This window comes from Alexandromys fortis, unplaced genomic scaffold (assembly GCF_014885135.2).
Source record: "Alexandromys fortis isolate MF-2015 unplaced genomic scaffold, M_Fortis_MF-2015_v1.1 scaffold_30, whole genome shotgun sequence".
Taxonomy (NCBI): Eukaryota; Metazoa; Chordata; class Mammalia; order Rodentia; family Cricetidae; genus Alexandromys; species Alexandromys fortis.
In genome coordinates, this window is record NW_026067922.1 from 8148880 (window position 1) to 8165909 (window position 17030).

General features: G+C 42.7%; 1 protein-coding gene across 2 annotated transcripts in view; it reads left to right on the forward strand.

The window, feature by feature from the left end:
- Nbas (NBAS subunit of NRZ tethering complex) overlaps positions 1–17030 on the forward strand; it is a 291403-nt gene that overhangs the window by 254085 nt on the left and 20288 nt on the right. For both annotated transcript variants that reach the window (XM_050141900.1, XM_050141901.1), the window contains exon 48: positions 3445–3640. In XM_050141900.1, coding sequence (XP_049997857.1) covers positions 3445–3640 — 196 coding nt within the window. The remainder of the gene's footprint in view (positions 1–3444; positions 3641–17030) is intronic.

Here is a 17030-nt window from a genome sequence, read left to right on the forward strand (position 1 = left end):
AGAGTGGATAAGCACTCCACCCCACCCTGGAGTGTCAGTCCTCAGATAAGCACTCACGCTTGTGCTGCTGCTGCTGCTCTTTCTTGTTAGTAGAGTAGTTGTTAAGTAGATGACCCCTTATCTGTTGAGCTACAGCTGATCATGTGACTGTGTGTCTTTGTTAGTTGATTGTTTTTAAATAAGGTGCCAGATGGGCTCTTTACAGCGAGGTAGAAGTAATTGCCTGTTTGTTTGTTGTTGTTGTTGTTTTATAGTGAAACTATAGAGCTTTTCCTTTTAGCTATTTAATAACTTTTACTAATCATTTTTATAATAAAGTAAATGTGTTTTGAAATGATTTTCTCCTTTTATTATTATTCTCATTAAGCCTTCTTTCCTTCACCAGGGACTACAAAAACTAGAATCATTTGCCTTCTTCTTCTTCTGGATCTCTACATTTCTGACATCATGCTTTTTATCTCTACTTATTTTTATACCCCCATCTCACATATTTATCTTGACAAGTTTCCAACTCACAGGAAAATGTTAAGGATTGAAAATACTCACCTGTTTCCTTTTACCATTGTTTGGTCAAGCGTGCACATGTGCATGTATGTGTGCGCATGTGTTTCTCTATAAGAATGGCTGTGAGTTTTAAAAACTCTCTTTAGACTATCTGACCTATGGCTTTGACATTGCTTTATAAAAGTCCTTTTCTTTCCGTGTGGTCATTGTGACGCCTGTGTTTAGCTGGATGTGCGATGATGCTTGTTCAAGACATGGTGCCTTTGGAACAGTGTTTGAATTTTAGAAATGAGTTCCTATAATTTGATTATGTATTTGAAACATCAACTAAAAATTAGAATAAGTCTCTCTAAAATATCAGATGTTATTAACTGAACAATAAACTTAGGAATAAAAGAGTCCAACACAACTGTTTGGAAAGTGTTATGATGATCTTTCTGTATCTCATCAGTAACTGAAGTTTCTGCTGTAGTATGAGGTAATATGTCTCAAATGACTTAGTTGCAAGATACAGTAATTGGCAAGGCAAGGAAGCAGTAGCTCAAGGCAGTAAGGTAGACCCCCTGCAGGCCATATGACCTTGGGGGATCATTTCCTTGCATGCACTTTGCAGTGAGGCCAGTATACATGAAAAGGGTAGTGTGATAGTCACCGCTCACAGTAAACCTCCATAAATAATCTTGCATATTTTTAGCACTCACCGTAGTAAGATAGATTATTGTTTCTCTGACTCTGGAGCTTCTCCTACTCACCTTGACACTTGGGTATGAGGGTAAACACCAGCTTCAGGTTGTGCAAAACTAGTTGGGTTTGTTGGTAGAAATGAACTTCATACAACTTTCTACCTGCTTTTTACGAGGGCGGTGGTGCGGAGTACTTTCTCTGTGCCATGTGCTTTGCATATGTTGTCTTGGTTACATGGATTCTAGCAGATGCTTTCCCAAGACCTTTAACTATAGAGGGAGCATGACAGTCATGGTTGTTGTTTAGACTTAGAAAATGATGGCGCTGAGAACAAGTCTAAAATGATCTTGTTGATACAGGTCTACAGACAGGAAGTATTCAGGGAATACCTGTGCATTCTCTTTCTTGCATAAATATTTTTCAGTTTGTGTGAATGTCTACATACACATAGTATTATGTCTTCTCTTGTGTGTACAATGTGCATACATGTGTGTGTGCACATTCACATAGATGTATGTCTTCTTGTGTGTACAGGTGTACATACATATATGTGTGTTTATATACACATAGGTGTACATGTCTTCAGCTGTGTACAGGTGTGTATGCATGTATGTGTGTACATATACATGACTATATATGTTTCCACTCATGTATGGGTTTTCATGCATGTAGCTGTGTGTGTGTACATACACAGATTTAAGTATGTCTTCACTTGTGTGTATAGATGTGAATGCATGTGTGTACACATGTGTGTAAATGGAGATAAGCAGTTTTTTTCAGGTGCCTTCCTCAATCCCTGTCCTCCTTATTGTTTTTAAGTTATATTAGTTGTGTGTATATGTATGTGCCTGATTGTCTATGTATAGTATTTGTACTATGTGTGTGCAGTGACTAGAAAAGCCACAAGGGCATCCTCCTGGAAGCTGCCTGGTGTTGGTGCTGAAAACCAAGCTCAGATCCTCTGCAAGACCAGCTAGTGCTCTTAACCACTGAGCTTCCTCTCCAGCCCTTACACCAAAGTCTATGTGCCTGCCCACAGGCCTGCCTTTTCCACATGGTCTCTGAGGATTGAAATCAGTTCCTCATGTGTGTTGGCAAGCACTTTACTGACTGAGCTATCTCCCACCCCCTAGTTTTTCTCATTTCTAACAAGTACTGAGAAGAAAGGGTAGCTATTGGTAAGATTAGCAGATGATTCATAAATTTAGAAATGTTTCTTTACATTTTATAATTTCCTTTTTCTTTAATTCTATGTTTAATGTAAGTTGCCATAAGATAGCATTTGTCAGTATATGTATGTGCCTGATTGTCTGTGTATAATATTTGTACAGTGTGCTGTGGTAGATGCTGAGAGACATGTTCAATGGCAACACAGAATCTAAATTTTTGTTTTTCAATATATTATTTTGGTCTTGTTAGAGCAGGAATTGGCATAATGTTTGACCTGGTCTGCAGTTCAATTTAGGAGATTTATACAAAGAGCTTTGTAAGGATGCAATTGTACAAACACTGCATAATGCAGGGTCTTGGGGAAGGGAGTCTGCCATGGGTAACACTTAGCAGCTATCACTGACATCAGCAAGTGAGTGTGTTCACTGACATAGCCCTTTTGGGGTTACAGGAAAACAGATCCTAGGTTGGAGGAGAGGTTTGCAGAACATCCTCTTCACTTCATCCTTCTGGACCACGCAGCCATATAGTATCTAAGCATTCACATTCTGTTGCTAGATGATACTAAGTGATTACCTACCCACATGCATAAATTGTGGTCAAAGTGAGAAGTGATGGAGAAACACAGGCAGTGGGGTCAAACCACTATACATGACAGGTCCTGGGGACGTTTTACCACCTCCCCGAAGCTACATCTGTCCTGGCAAATGTAATTGGTGATGTCTTGTTTACACAGCTGTTGCCAACTAGTAATCAAGTATATAAAATTACTAGCCTGGGACCTGACACTGTTAGTACAAGCAATTAGACAAGCTTTCCAACTTGTTAAATTTTCAAAGAAATAAACTAAGAGCATAGTAGTTAGTGGTTACATCTTGTCAGCTTTATGAAGCTCAGTTTTCAGTTTAATAGGCTACTGTTTAAGAATTCCATTTATTTTACATAGTTTTTAGATCTTCCAGTATGGTTTGCTGTAAGTCACTTAAAACGTATTTTTTTTTTCTCATTAGAAAACAAAGTCAGTGGTGGCATTTGATTATAGGAGGGACACAAAAGCCTCTCTTCCCATCTTGTCTTGCTCTGCAGGGAGGAGCTGGTGTCTGCTGAGGACCTGCTGCAGTGGCTGCGGCCTTTCTGTGCTGACGACACCTGCCCTGTGAGGCCTCGAATCCAGGCGCTCCAGATCTTGGGGCAGTCTTTCCATTTGAGTGAGGAGGACAGCAAGCTTCTGGTGTTCTTCCGAACAGAAGCCATTCTCAGAGCCGCATGGCCTCAGAGACAGGTAAGCCGCATCTACGTTCACATCCTTCCTCAGTCAGCTTCAGCTGCTAATAGTAACCATTTTGGTAATGCAGACTTCCATTAGGTTCAATATGCTGGCTGCAGACTTGTACCAACTGCTTAGTGATAGATTCTGGGTAATAAAGTCTATTCTGATTTTCATACATGGCTGAACATGACTGTGCTTATTAAACACATGTCCACATGCCCATCTTCAGGACTGTTGATGATGTTGGTTAAATGGACTTTGATTTTTTCCAGGAGAAATGCCTGGAAAGGTAGGTGGCTTTCCTGTGACCTTTTGACATGACCTTCCTTCTCCTGTACCACTGTGGGCTAGGGAGACAAATGTCTTCATCCCTCAGACCTTTGGAGGCTCCCACAGGCCTCCACTCTGGAACTTCTCTGGTCACTGCAAACTTTACTGAACTTTGAATTCTCAAAAGTTAAAACTCCTTTAGTTATCTTTTGTTTCTACATCCTTCTTTTCTCTTTCTTCCTTTTTAAAGTTCGTCTCCCTGTATCATAAAAACTCTGGAAGATACAGGTCCTAGCTAGCTTTACCTTCAACTGGACACAACCTAAAATCATCTGAGGGAGCTCAGTTAAGGGACTGGCAAGGAGGCCAGAGTCCACTATGAGCAGCACTGTCCCTAGGTAGACAGATCTGTGCTCCATAAGAGGGTGAGCTGGAAAGCATGTTAGTAATCTGGTCATCCGTGATCTCTGCTTGAAGCCCCTGCCTTGGCTTCCCTCGATGGACAGCGACTGAAAAAACCCTTCGCCTCTCCAGGGGGCTCTTCCTCAGATTCTCATTCACTGTTTCTACTTTGTTGCTGTGGCTGTAGCCTGTTTGCTATCATCCTTGAGGTCCATGAGCTTCATTTCAGGAGTATTTGCTCTGTGAAGGAGCAAATGTTCAGGCCCTCTGGAAGTCTCAGAGTGACAAGTGAAAGTTATCCTGTGTCTCATTTACATTTTTATTTTCTCCTTGTGTCTACTTTCCTCTCAGATAAGAGCAGCTTTCCTGCTTCTGGCAGGTAATGGTCAGCTTCCTTAAATATTTGGTAGTGCAAATGAGCACACCCCATGCTGGCGTTGCTCGGCTGCTGTCCTGGGTATTCTCTGAGGAACAGTGTGGTGACTGCATCTCCTCTGTGTCTGCCTGGCCTTTTCAGAGGACAAGGGAATTGGGTGAGGAATTTTCCCTTCTAGCTGAAGAGCTTTCTTGGTCTTTGGGAAAGGAAGCAGCGGTTTCAGAATGAAAAACGATCTGCATCTGGAATGTTGTGTTAACTGTGTCTATGGTTTAAATCATCTCTTCAATTGCCAGTTTTCAGAGACTGTGTTATCTTTCTCTAGAAGTCTGGTGAGATTGGGCACTTGTGGGCAGTTCATGTCTCCATCAGCCTTCTTCCACTAGGTCTGTCACCCTGGGGAGGACTGTTCCACTGAGACCTTCACACTTTGTGTGCAAAGTAGAAACGGTCCACTCACCTACTCAGTCATTCTGTCCTTGCCATTCCTGCATCCCAGGTGCCTGGAGAACAGTGTTTCCTGTTTTGCCTTGGCCCCTTTCTCCTTCAGGACCCTTTACAGTTCTCTTGCTGATAGACCCACTCTACAGACTGGAGATGAGAATAGATAATGATACCACAGTGCTCCATTACAAGAACAAAATGTGGGTGCCATATTCGCCATGCTGGTAATCCTCTTAGGCAGACTTTGCATACATCAAAGAGGGGCTTAATATTTAATTATCCTCAAAGTGCCCAAAGTAGTGGCCCCACAACCCATTGTGTTGCTGGGAAACCACCAGTGCCTGCAAGATCCAACATGGCTGTGACGCCTGCCCTCACTGCTTCACAGAGAGATAGCAATTTCTAGTTTTCTAATGGTTAGTTAATGGAATTAAAAATTCAGAGACCCTCAGTTTTCAGCAGTTTGAGAGGCTTTAATTTCCTTCCCAGAAACGCAGCTCTGCATGGTATGAGTGGGAAGGAGGAGGGGAGGGCGTATTATATTAATCCCTTGGTACAGTTTATCAGAGGTTTTCAGCTTTTGTAATTTTCTAGTTAACTGGTGCATGAAAAATGTGGGTTAAAATACTGATGTTTCCTTTTAAAGCTTCCATACCTCAGCACCTCAGGTTTTCCCATACTTTTATATAAAGGGGGACATGGAGTTAAGTTTTGCCTTTTTACTTTTCGGTACATCTGGATTTGGCGGTGTATGATATTGCTGGAAAGATTTAGTTTAAGATAACACTTACTCATGTTATGAAGTCACATGACTGCCTGGTCTGAAAAAGTGAGTCCATGCTAACACTCCTGTGAGGGCCCAGCTGACGTTCATTGGGCAAATATTAGTAAAGTATAAACTTCTCTTCTCAGGTAGACCTAAAGAAATTCAATATGCAAAACCATATGGAGTTTGCTGAAAATAATTTACTATTGCAGTAAATGCCTTCAAAGCTAAGAGTCCACATTTGATCCAATTAATCTAGTACAGGTGCGGATTGTTCCCAGAGATAATGTATCTCCAACAGCCGTGATGTCCTGCTGTCCTGGAGCTATGAGAGGCTTTTGTTACCTCCCTGCTCAGTAGCTGTTTTGTAGGAAAATATATGGGCATCCAAAACTGAAAAGTTGCTGGAGTTTTGCTTGTCTCAAGTGTGACCTTTGTGAAATGACTCTGCAGTTCAGTACAATCTGTTTCCTTGCTGTCTTCATTCTTGTCATTTGCCACTATCTGAAAACTTCCTCCCCAACTCTTTGCCTGTTTGTTATATCATATCTTTCTTCTTCCATTAGAATATAAATTCTTTGAGGGTAGGGATCTGAAAGATACTCTGTAAATATTTGTTGAATAAATAAATATTAAGTCTTTAAGAACCTGACCAAGGTCATGCTTCAAATGGCAAGACAGAGCTCCAGCTTTCAGAGTGCTGTTCTTGCCTTTACCACCTACTCGTTATCTGGAGGCAAATGATTTACCTGGGGTGATGGGAAGATGTCCTTTAAGCATGACCTGCTGCATCTGGGTTGATGTGATTTAGTTTGCCACACTGTCCTCATGATGACTTCTGACTAGCTTGCTGCTTTCAAATGGCAGCAAGCATCATTTTTAGACATGAGCAGGAGAGCTAACATTCCCAAAGAGAATTTTGATCTCTTTTCCACACAATGATTAAAGTCAAGAGAGCAGCCATGTTAACCGCTTGTAGATCTAATGAATCTCCCAGTGTGACCCCTTTGGTTCCCTTCCTCGAGAGATCCTCCCTCTCAGTTCTGCGGGAGTTATTTGGGGCAGAGCAGGAGACTGTGAGTTTGATCTGTGTGTGCGTTAGAACTGTCATAGGGAGTGGTTAGCATCCTCCCTAATTTAGGTGATATTGTGTGACTGGCTTGTGAGGGCTGAGGCAGGAACTTCACCTCGGTTCTCTGTAGTCCCAGAGGCTGTGTTCTTGGCTATGTGCTGCAAATCTCCATTTGCTGGGGACATGCACATACTCGGCACCAGCACTGAGTCATCATTCATGTACTCAGCACCCAGTCTGGTTGCATGACATGCAGTATGTTCCAGAAGCCTTTTCTCCTCCCATGTATTGGGTTTTGTTAGACATGAGAAATCAGGAGTTTGAAGGATAACAGAAAGCATTTCTTTGCCATTTCACAAAGTCTCCCAACAGTGCTGTATGTGTTAACTACTGTTCAAATGGAATGTTGGGAAACTCTGTGCCTGCTCACTAATGATTGTTGTGATAAAGCACTATGGAAATATTTATCAGACATTCTTCAGGCCAGTAGTATATCCTGTGAACTGTAAGTGCTGTGGGTGTGGAAATAAGTAAGATACTTGCTTCTGGAGCCCATGAGTTTTCATATACAGAGACCTGAATTCAAACCCCAGTTTCACTACCCACTAGCTGTGAGCTGGAGAAACTTAGTAATTCTCTCATCTATAAGTGGGAATAGCATAATCATTGTGCAGATGAAATGGCATAAAAATTGTAATGGTCCTTGTTGGGTGGGGACTTCTTACTGCCAGCAGTCAGTAAAGTGTCCAGACACCAAGGTAAGTGTTGACATGTAACACAAGCCTCAAGATCACATGTAGCAGCATATGTCAAGGCAGTGAGACCACTTCTCTGTTTAGTTCATCAGAACCAGGCAGTTGTGTGAAAATAGTGAGACACCATTGGCTTCAGGTGACATGGGGTGGGCAGGCTTTCAGGAGCCACGTGTGTTCTGATCAGGGAATGTGGAAACATGATGGCATGGTGGTGTTTGAGCAGATTGCTGTTTGGGGAAATAAGCTGACCATGAGGAGGAGGACTGAGGCAGTGGTCTGGTTTCTGAACTTTGCTCTTGCAGTGGAGATGGACATGGGTGGAGAAGAGAGCCTGATACCATGCTCAGATGTGGACAGAGGTGGAGGCAGTTACTGTTGTTCCTAATTTTGCCTGGGAGTAGAAGGGACGTGGGCTACTTAACTTGCTGGACAGTGCAGGAGGAGAATCGAGGCCCTGAGTTCAGGCAAGTTATCAGTATGCTTTAATCTAGCCGTCAGTTTGCTCTATTTCTAAACAGCATTTTCTGTAGCATGCTGGAGCAACAGTGACGCAGGGAGGCTCAGTTGGTCTCCACAAAGACAATGTCTTTGTAGGCTTAATGTGCCCTAGTAATGATAACTTCCCAGGAATAGACTTGAATTTAACAAATGTCCCCAGATGTGATTCCCGTCTTCCCTTCTCTCTTCTCGGGCTCAGGTCAGGTCAGTTGTCTGTGTAGTGGATAACCGTATCCAGTGACTTTTAAAATGTCATTACTGTGTGTTAGTTGTCCCTAGTGAGAGTTTCATTAGGACACTGTACACAGCAGTGTGAGGATTGATCTTACTGTCCCGTTGCCTCTTGTCCTTCTCCCCATTCTCACTGGCCCCCTTCCTCTTCTTCAGCAGTCTTCTGTCTGCCCGCATGTCTTGTGTAAATTTGAAATTCTGGGTCTACATATGAGAAACAAGGCACAGTGTTTGCCTTTCTGGGCCTGGCGTATTCTGCTTAACCTATAGATCTCCATTTCTATTCGTTTTCCAATAGGCGATATAGTTTCATTCTTCTTTATGGCTTCATAAACCTCCATTGTGTGTGCATCACATTTACATTATCCACTCGTCTCGATGGGCATGTAAGCTAATCCCATCCCTTGATCACTGTGATATGCAGTTCCTTCTGTTGGGCGCTGATGTAGAATATCTTAGCTCTTTTACCTAGGAGAGGTGTAGCCGCATCATAAGGTAGCCCTGTGTCTAGTATTATAAAGATCTCTATGCTGACTTCCTTGGTGTCTGGCCTATTTGCATTCCTACCACTAGTGCCTAATGGTTTATTTTCCCTGCATCCTTACTAGCATTTATTTTCATTATTCGAGCTATTTTGACCAGGGTGGAATAGAATCTCAGTATGGCTTTTATTTGTTTTTCCCTGGTGAGTAAGGATGTTGAACATTTCCTATATATCTATTGGTAATTTGCATTTTCTCTTTTGAGAACTGTCTATTTAATTAATTTTTTTCCAGTTTGTGGTTGGATTTAGCGAGTTTAACTTTCTTGGTTGCAGATTTAGTCTAGATGTCAGATGAGCAGCTAGCCAAGACTCCCTCCTGTTACACTGCTCACTCTGCTATTTCCTTTCTGTGCATGATTCCAGTAATCTCCTCACACTGGCCATGCTGTACAAAGATACTTGTCTTCTGTGCTCATGTGGGTTGCAGGGAACTAAAGGGAAAGAAAAAATAAGAGTGTTTAACTGTTGGCCATTGAGAAGAAAGCAGAGCAACTGAGGTTTGTACTTTTATTTTGAAGTGATGTCAGACTTACAAAAAGATGTGTAGTCCAAGGACCACCCTTCTCCATCCAGGTCTCGGAAGGTGAGTATCCAAACTGCCTAGGCTCCCACAAAGCCAATACGTGCAGTAGGATCAAAAACCCATTGCCATTGTTCTTGAGGTCTCAGTAGCCCTCATTGTCCACTATGTTCAGCGAGACCCAGGCTTTTTCAGACCCAGGCCAGCTGGCCTTGGTGAGTTCCCGATAGAACATCCCCCTTGTCTCAGTGTATGGGTGCACCCCTCGCAGTCCTGAGTTCCTTGCTTGTGCTCTCGCTCCTTCTGCTCCTGATTTGGACCTTGAGATTTCAGTCCGGTGCTCCAATGTGGGTCTCTGTCTCTGTCTCCTTTCATTGCCCTGATTGCTCTTTGGGATGATGAGGGAGGGGGACTTGGATGGGGGAGGGGAAGGGAAAGGGGAGGCAGAGGTGGGGAAGAGAAAGAAATCTTTAATAAATTAAAAAAAAAGAAGAAGCATTGCAGGCATGCAGTGCCCTCAGAGGCCCAAGGAGGGTTTCAGATCCTCTATAACTGGAGTTTCAAATGGCGTGGTTCCTGAACTGAACCTGGGTCCTCTGGAAGAGCAGCCAGGACTCTTAACCACTGAACCATCTCTCCAGCCCCAGATAAATTTTAATATATTATTCATCTCGTTGCCCTGAGCAAAAAAAAAAAGGTGTGTAAAGTGTACATAAATTTCTGTGTATTTTTCAGTTCAATTCTGCAAATAGTAATGGCTCAATCATAGCCACACGAGTTTAGTACCGCTTCCTGACTGATAGCCAGCTCCTCTGCTGTCAGTAACCTCTCTGGTCCCTTTCTGAACCACATCCACCCAGGTCACACACTGTGCTTGTCCTATCTCCTTAAATCTGTAACAACTTTTTAGTCTGGTTTATGTGTTTGGTCTTTTATGATCTTTTTACTTGTAAAATGCAGTGGGAAATTATTTCGTAAAATGTCATTTAATTTGACATTGTCGTGTGTTCAGGTTTTGTGTTTTTAGTAGGAGACCACAGAAGTGATGTGTCTTTCTTGATGCATTACATCAGGACTTGTTTCATGACTAATAGTATCAACCTAAAGGAGTACTTTTTTATGATTATTAGGTAGTTTATTAGATACTTTGAGATTATTATTATTATGTTCTCTCATCGTTCTTTCATGTACTTATTTTAGCATGAATTGGTAATTACTGCATGAGAGTAATATTACTATGATTGGATTTTCTTCCATCACTTGTCAACCTAAATATATTTTTTACTTACTTATTTATTTCAGTGTGGTCATAAGTGTTTTTGTTTTGTTCCATGGCTCTAATCCATCAAAATTATTTGTTTTTGCTTAAATCTTCCAGAGCTGGTCTTTGGGATTTCTCTTCAAGTCTTCTTCTTTTCTAGCATGCCCATCATTTCTGGAGCACTTACTGTCTGATATTCTTCCTGAACTGATAAATCCATAGAAGCCCCAACTTGTTTCCATGCTTTTGAGAGCCTCCCATGCACTGGACGTCAGTGCACACAACACGTTTCAGCATATAGTTCTCAGGCACAGGTGTTCTTGCTGTCCCACTCCTCACATGGGGAAGAAGGCTAAGGCTGGTTAAGAAAGCTGTGTGTCTCAACACTGAAAAATGTCACTTAGATCAGTGGGGGAGACGCTAATCAGTGCTTGGTGATGGGATGGAGTTTTCACAATCTTCTCAACATTCCATTTCCACAGAAACTGGTGAGGCCCTGTGCACACAGGAGGCCACACTACCCCCTGGACCATCACAGGTCTGGTTTTGCCTAGAGCCCAGCCCTGTTAACCTTTTGTGCTTCTGTTTTTCTACTGTGCCTACAAATTTTTTGTTTGTATTTGAAGCTCTTTGTATGAGTGTCACAGTATGACATCATCATATTTGTGAACAGAATTACATAATTATTTTGCCTCTTTACATTAATCATCCTGTTATTTGTGAGGAGTCACAGGAGCAGAGCTCAGTATCACTCTTACCGAAGGTACAAAGGTTTGTAGCAGTTCTACTCATAGAGTACTTGGATGTTCTGTGGTAGCTGTTGTGTATTTGTGCCTGCAGCAACAGTAAGCTGCTATCAGCGCCTGGAGGAAGATAAATAATCAGGTGCACTGCCCAGCTAATGGTGTCTGGGTTCATGTCCAGAAGTACAAGAAAGTTTAAGGTAAAAAATGGCTTCGGCTGAGAACAGTATGTTAATCCTTCTCCTTCAAGGACAATGAGTCTGTCTGATAAACAGCTGCAGCCACTTGACAAACTGACTTACAGGAAAGAATGAAAGTCCCCTAATTCAACATGGAAGAAAGCAGCAATACTTAAAAACCAAAACAGTACTCTCATGTTTGAGTCACATCTGTGTTTTGCCCTTTTCAGTTTTATAACATTTAGTTAGTGTCAGTAGCAAATAGTCACTAAATATGCAGGTGCTTGTGAAATATTGCCAGTTTTCTCAGATAATTCTGGGACTAGGATGGAGGGAATGGTACACCGAGCATGTGCTGGTCAGTTCCATTGGGGGAACAGCGTAGTGGGTTAAATACTTGTCCCCAAAGCATGAGGGCCAGAGTTCAGAACTTGTGGAAATGCCAGGTGGGTGTGTAGCTGGCCTGTAATTCTAGCACTGGAAAGGAAGGCTGAGACGGGTTGGACTAGCTCATTCGTGACCTCTGTGTTAAGTTAGAGGCTGCATCAGTAACTTAGAGTGCACACAAGGGAGCTTTTGTTTGGACTATTCCATATCATGGAAGCTGGAGGTTGTCATTATTGCCTAGATCCCCGTTCTGATTGAGCCAGGAGCCTTGATTTCAGCTATTTTAGAGAGAGAAATTCTCAAAATGCTCGTACTAACCATCTGTCCTCACACTTCCAGAAGCCTGTATAATACCCACATAATTAAACTTTTAATGGGCTCAGGAAAATCCTTCCTTCATTTTTGCTTTGATAACTTGTCAATTTTATGAAATGGTGATTTTTTTTCAGCTTAAAATTACTTAATTTTTCTGACTCTTCAACTAATATTCCTAAATATATTCTGAAAATATATTGGAACAAAGCTGTCTGCTAGAAAGTTATCATTATTTTAATTGTACCATTTGCGCACACACACAAAGTGTACATTGATCATATGATGTTCAGTTTTCTGTGCTGACTACTCAATTTGATCATAACTAACAATTTTTAACTGAAAATCTGAAGCATAGTCATCATAACTGGAAGTAAGTAGTTTGTTGATGGCATCTTAGCACTGTTCTCAACCAGGATAGGGACAAACAGAGCCTCTAAGTTTTTGAAAACCTAAACTGCCGTTATTTTCTTATGGTTTTCTAATTTCAAGATACCCAAGGAAAAGGACTGGACTTACTAAAGGGAATATGTAACTGGACTGACAAGAGCTAAAAGAGCATGTGTTGACATATATGAGAATAAGTGTAAGTCCCTGTCGTGTGGGCTCATGAGTCTAAATACAGAGACATAGCTTTTCAAACTTAAGTGTGTCGTCTTTACCTCAAATGTCAGAGTAAATGTTGCTCTTCCCAAGTTCATTAGCACTTAGATCTGGAAAGCTGTGTCTAAGAACCTGCATTTTATGTTCCTTACTAAAGAGTTTGACAGCAGTAAGATAGTCCTGGCTGTGCTGAGGAGGCAGATCAGCAGTTAAAGAACTTGCTATCCAAGCAAGAGAACCTCATCAACCTGCAGTTCCGGCCGTGGAAGATGAAAACGGTATCCCCAAAGCAAACTCGCCAGACTAGCCCTATGGGCAAGCTCTGGGTTTGTCTCTGGGACTCTAGCACGAAGAATAAGGTGGAAAAGTGATAGAGAAGGAGTCTCTGCATCAACTTTGGGCCTCCACACTCATACACACCTGCACTCATAAGTATACAGATGAATCAGGGAAGAGTTAAAAGACATTAAAAGATAGTTTTGGACTCTTTCCCAACATAATAATTATAGGAATTTCAAAAGGCTTCTGGAAAGTAATTTTCTACAGCTCTCTCACACTTCAGCGAGGCTCGTGTGCAGAGGAACTGACTAAAAATTGCTTCAAGATTCTTTTCATTGGCATTTTATAGACATGGCCTGGGAAGGTACTGTCTCCTATGAGCAGGTCACATACACGTGCCGTTCAGTACAGCAGGCTCATAGTCTTTGAGTGTGGGGCTCTTCGCAACCTGTTCCTCGTGTGTGTCGCTTTCTAAGTACTGCTTCTGAGCCTAAGGACTTGGGGAACTGACGCAGAAAATGCTGGTGCCCTGACGGCCACTTTTCCTGTGAGTATAAAAGGTCTTTGTTTCTGACCCAACCGTCTCTTGTCTTCTGTCAGAACCACTAGACACTCTATCCTGCCAGCTTGGCAGGAAGAGCCTTTCTTATCTTTAACAAAAGCTATGTCTTTCAAAATCCACTCCAGGGTCTTGTTTCTATAACACATAACACAATGCAGGAAGCAGGCCATGACCCATCCGTTTTCATATACAGTCAGACGCCTGGGAGTTTACTCCAGGAATGGGGTCAGCCTAAGCGACACTTTGCATGGGAACTTCCTTAGAAGCCTGACGTGTCTCCCTTTGTGAGTACTGGAGATGCTAGCCATTATCTCTCCTTTGAGCAGAGAAGTGCCAAAGTCTGGTATGACCCAGGTAACCGACATCCTGGCAGATGATTTCAGTGAGAAAGCAAAGTGGCACAGCCCCTGGGACCAACAGTGTGAGCTGTGGAGAGGTGGTGCTAGCCTTGCTTTCTCTCCTTTAATCTTTCCAGTGACTTGAGAAGGGATTTGCCTCTTATTTCTAGAGCCCCACCATGAGGGCCTGGCTCTGGGTTTAGCTACTTGTTTATGTTAAGAGAAAAAAGTTAAAATACACACAATGAAAACTGGATTTCCTTAGAGCTTTGGCCATGGCTAGAGGGAGCTATGCTCAGTCCACTGCTCTTCCAGTAGCCGCACTGCAGTCTGTAGGCAGAACAACAATGCACAGATTCAGTTGTGGGGCCAGGGAATCCAGCTGGGAAATAATCTTAGAATTCACAATTCTGACTCTCGGGCTCTTATTGCACCCTAGTGCTGGAGGCTAAGCTGTTGGGTGGGAGGTCATTGATTTCACTCTTAATATACCGGGGGCTAGGGCTGACATAGTTAAAACCTGAATCCTTATTTCAAGGGAGCTATTATACTTAGGCTCTGCCTTACCATTGGGAGTAGAGGCTCAACCCCAAGTATATAGGTGAGTAAAAGTTCACACTTAACACTCGCCCCTCCCCTCTGTAAGCCACAGAGGAATGCACTGCTTTTGCATCTTTTCCTGTCTAAAACTATCAGTTACAGAAGCACGAGGGATTTCTACAGTCCCCATCTGAGTGGTTCACTTCCACTTCCACCATTGCAAATTCGGCAGGAAGGAGACTCCTCAGAACATATGAGTGGTGTTAGCTGGTAATTTTAACAATGGCCTGTTGTCTGTCCATGCATGTCGTTAGTCATTTTACCAACTGAATGCCACAGCCTTCCAGATCAACAAAATTTCTCTGGTTCTCCTCTGATAATGTATTAAATGTGCTTTATTTTCATTCAGTGTCTTCCCATTTCATTACGTGTCATGTGTTGTGCAAGAATCTAGGAGGGATGTAAGAATGTTCTGGGTTTGCAGGATTCACTCTACCCATATCTTAATTTCTTCTATTTCATCTTTTAAGTCTTCTTTCTAAAATCCAATCTCTGTAAAGTCTTGTTTCTTCCAGACTAGAGCTTCTCTCTTTGTGCCCAGCATATGGAATACAGTGTTGAGGTTGATGTACAAGAGGAAAACCCAAACAGAAACCCAGTCACTGGAGAGGAAGCAAAGGTTTCACTAGTTCTTCTTAGAGATGTGGACCCCATTCTTGAGTGCTGTAGCAAATCTACAAATGCTTCTGTCCTAAATATTAGTTACCATGTGGAATTTGAGGTCATTGATGGAGGAAGGTCATTGGTTAATAAAGAAACTGCCTTGGCCAATTTGATAGGCCAGCCCTTAGGTGGGTGGAGTAGACAGAACAGAATGCTGGGAGGAAGTGAGGCAATTGCCATTCCTCTCCTCTCTGGAGCAGACACAATGAGGCTCCGGCCCAAGATGGACATACGCTAGAATCTTCTCGGTAAGCCACCACCTCATGGTGCTACAGATTATTAGGTATGGGTTAAAGCAAGATATGAGAGTTAGCCAGTAAGAGGCTAGAGCTAATGGGCCAAGAAGTGTTTAAATGAATACAATTTGTGTGCTGTTATTTCGGGGCATAAGCTAGCCAGGCAGCTGGGAGACAGGCGGCGGGAAGCAGCCCGCAGCTCCTTCTACAAGTCATGGCAGCAGCTTTTTTTTTTCATAGTTTTTTTGTAAAACTAGAAAATGAATCCATTGATCTGCCTTTCGCTCTGATGTATGTTGATGAAACATGCTGACTGTTTGGAAAATATCTGTTGACTAAGTTAGATAGCTCCTGAACATCGGGCCATTTCCTATGTAAAAGCAATTCTTATGTGTTATATAGTGTTAAGAATCTAATTCATGCCATGCTTTTTCAGTCCCAGTCCAGCTGGCCTTGGTGAGCTCCCAATAGATCAGCCCCACTGTCTCAGTGGATGGGTGCACCCCTCGCAGTCCTGACTTCCTTGCTCATGTTCTCCCTCCTTCAGCTCCTCATTTGGACCTTGGGAGCTCAGTCTGGTGCTCCAGTGTGGGTCTCTGTCTCTATCTCCATCCATCGCCAGATGAAGGTTCTATGGTGATATGCAAGATATTCATCAATATGGCAATAGGATAGGGCCATTTCAGGCACCCTCTCCTCAGCTGCCCAAGGAACTAGCTTGGGACATCTCCCTGGACACCTGGGAACCCCTCTAGAGTCAAGTCTGTTGCCAACCCTAAAATGGCCCCCTTAATTAAGATATATACTTCCCTGCTCCCATATTCACCCTTCCTTTATCCCAACCATCCCATTCCTCCAAGCTCTCCCCATCCTCCCCTTCTCACTTTTCTTTCCCCATTTCCCCTTATCCCCCCACCCCCAAGTTCCCAATTTTTGCCCGGCAATCTTGTCTACTTCCAATATCCAGGAGGATAATTATGTTTTTCTTTGAGTTCACCTTCTTATTTAGCCTCTCTAGGATCACGAATTATAAGCTCAATGTCCTTTATTTATGGCTAGAAACCAATAATGAGTGAGTACATCCCATGTTCATCTTTTGGGATCTGGGTTACCTCACTCAGGATAGTAAAACCGGACTCTCTGAACATGGTGGGCAATGAGGGCTGATGAGAAGCCAAGGACAGTGGCACTGGGTTTTGATCCTACTGCATGTACTGGCTTTGTGGGAGCCTGGCCTGTCTGGATGCTCACCTTCTTAGACCTGGATGGAGCAGGGAGGACCTTGATCTTCCCACAGGGCAGGGAACCCTGACTGCTCTTCGGACTGGAGAGGGAGGGGGAGAGGAGTGGGGGGAGGGAAA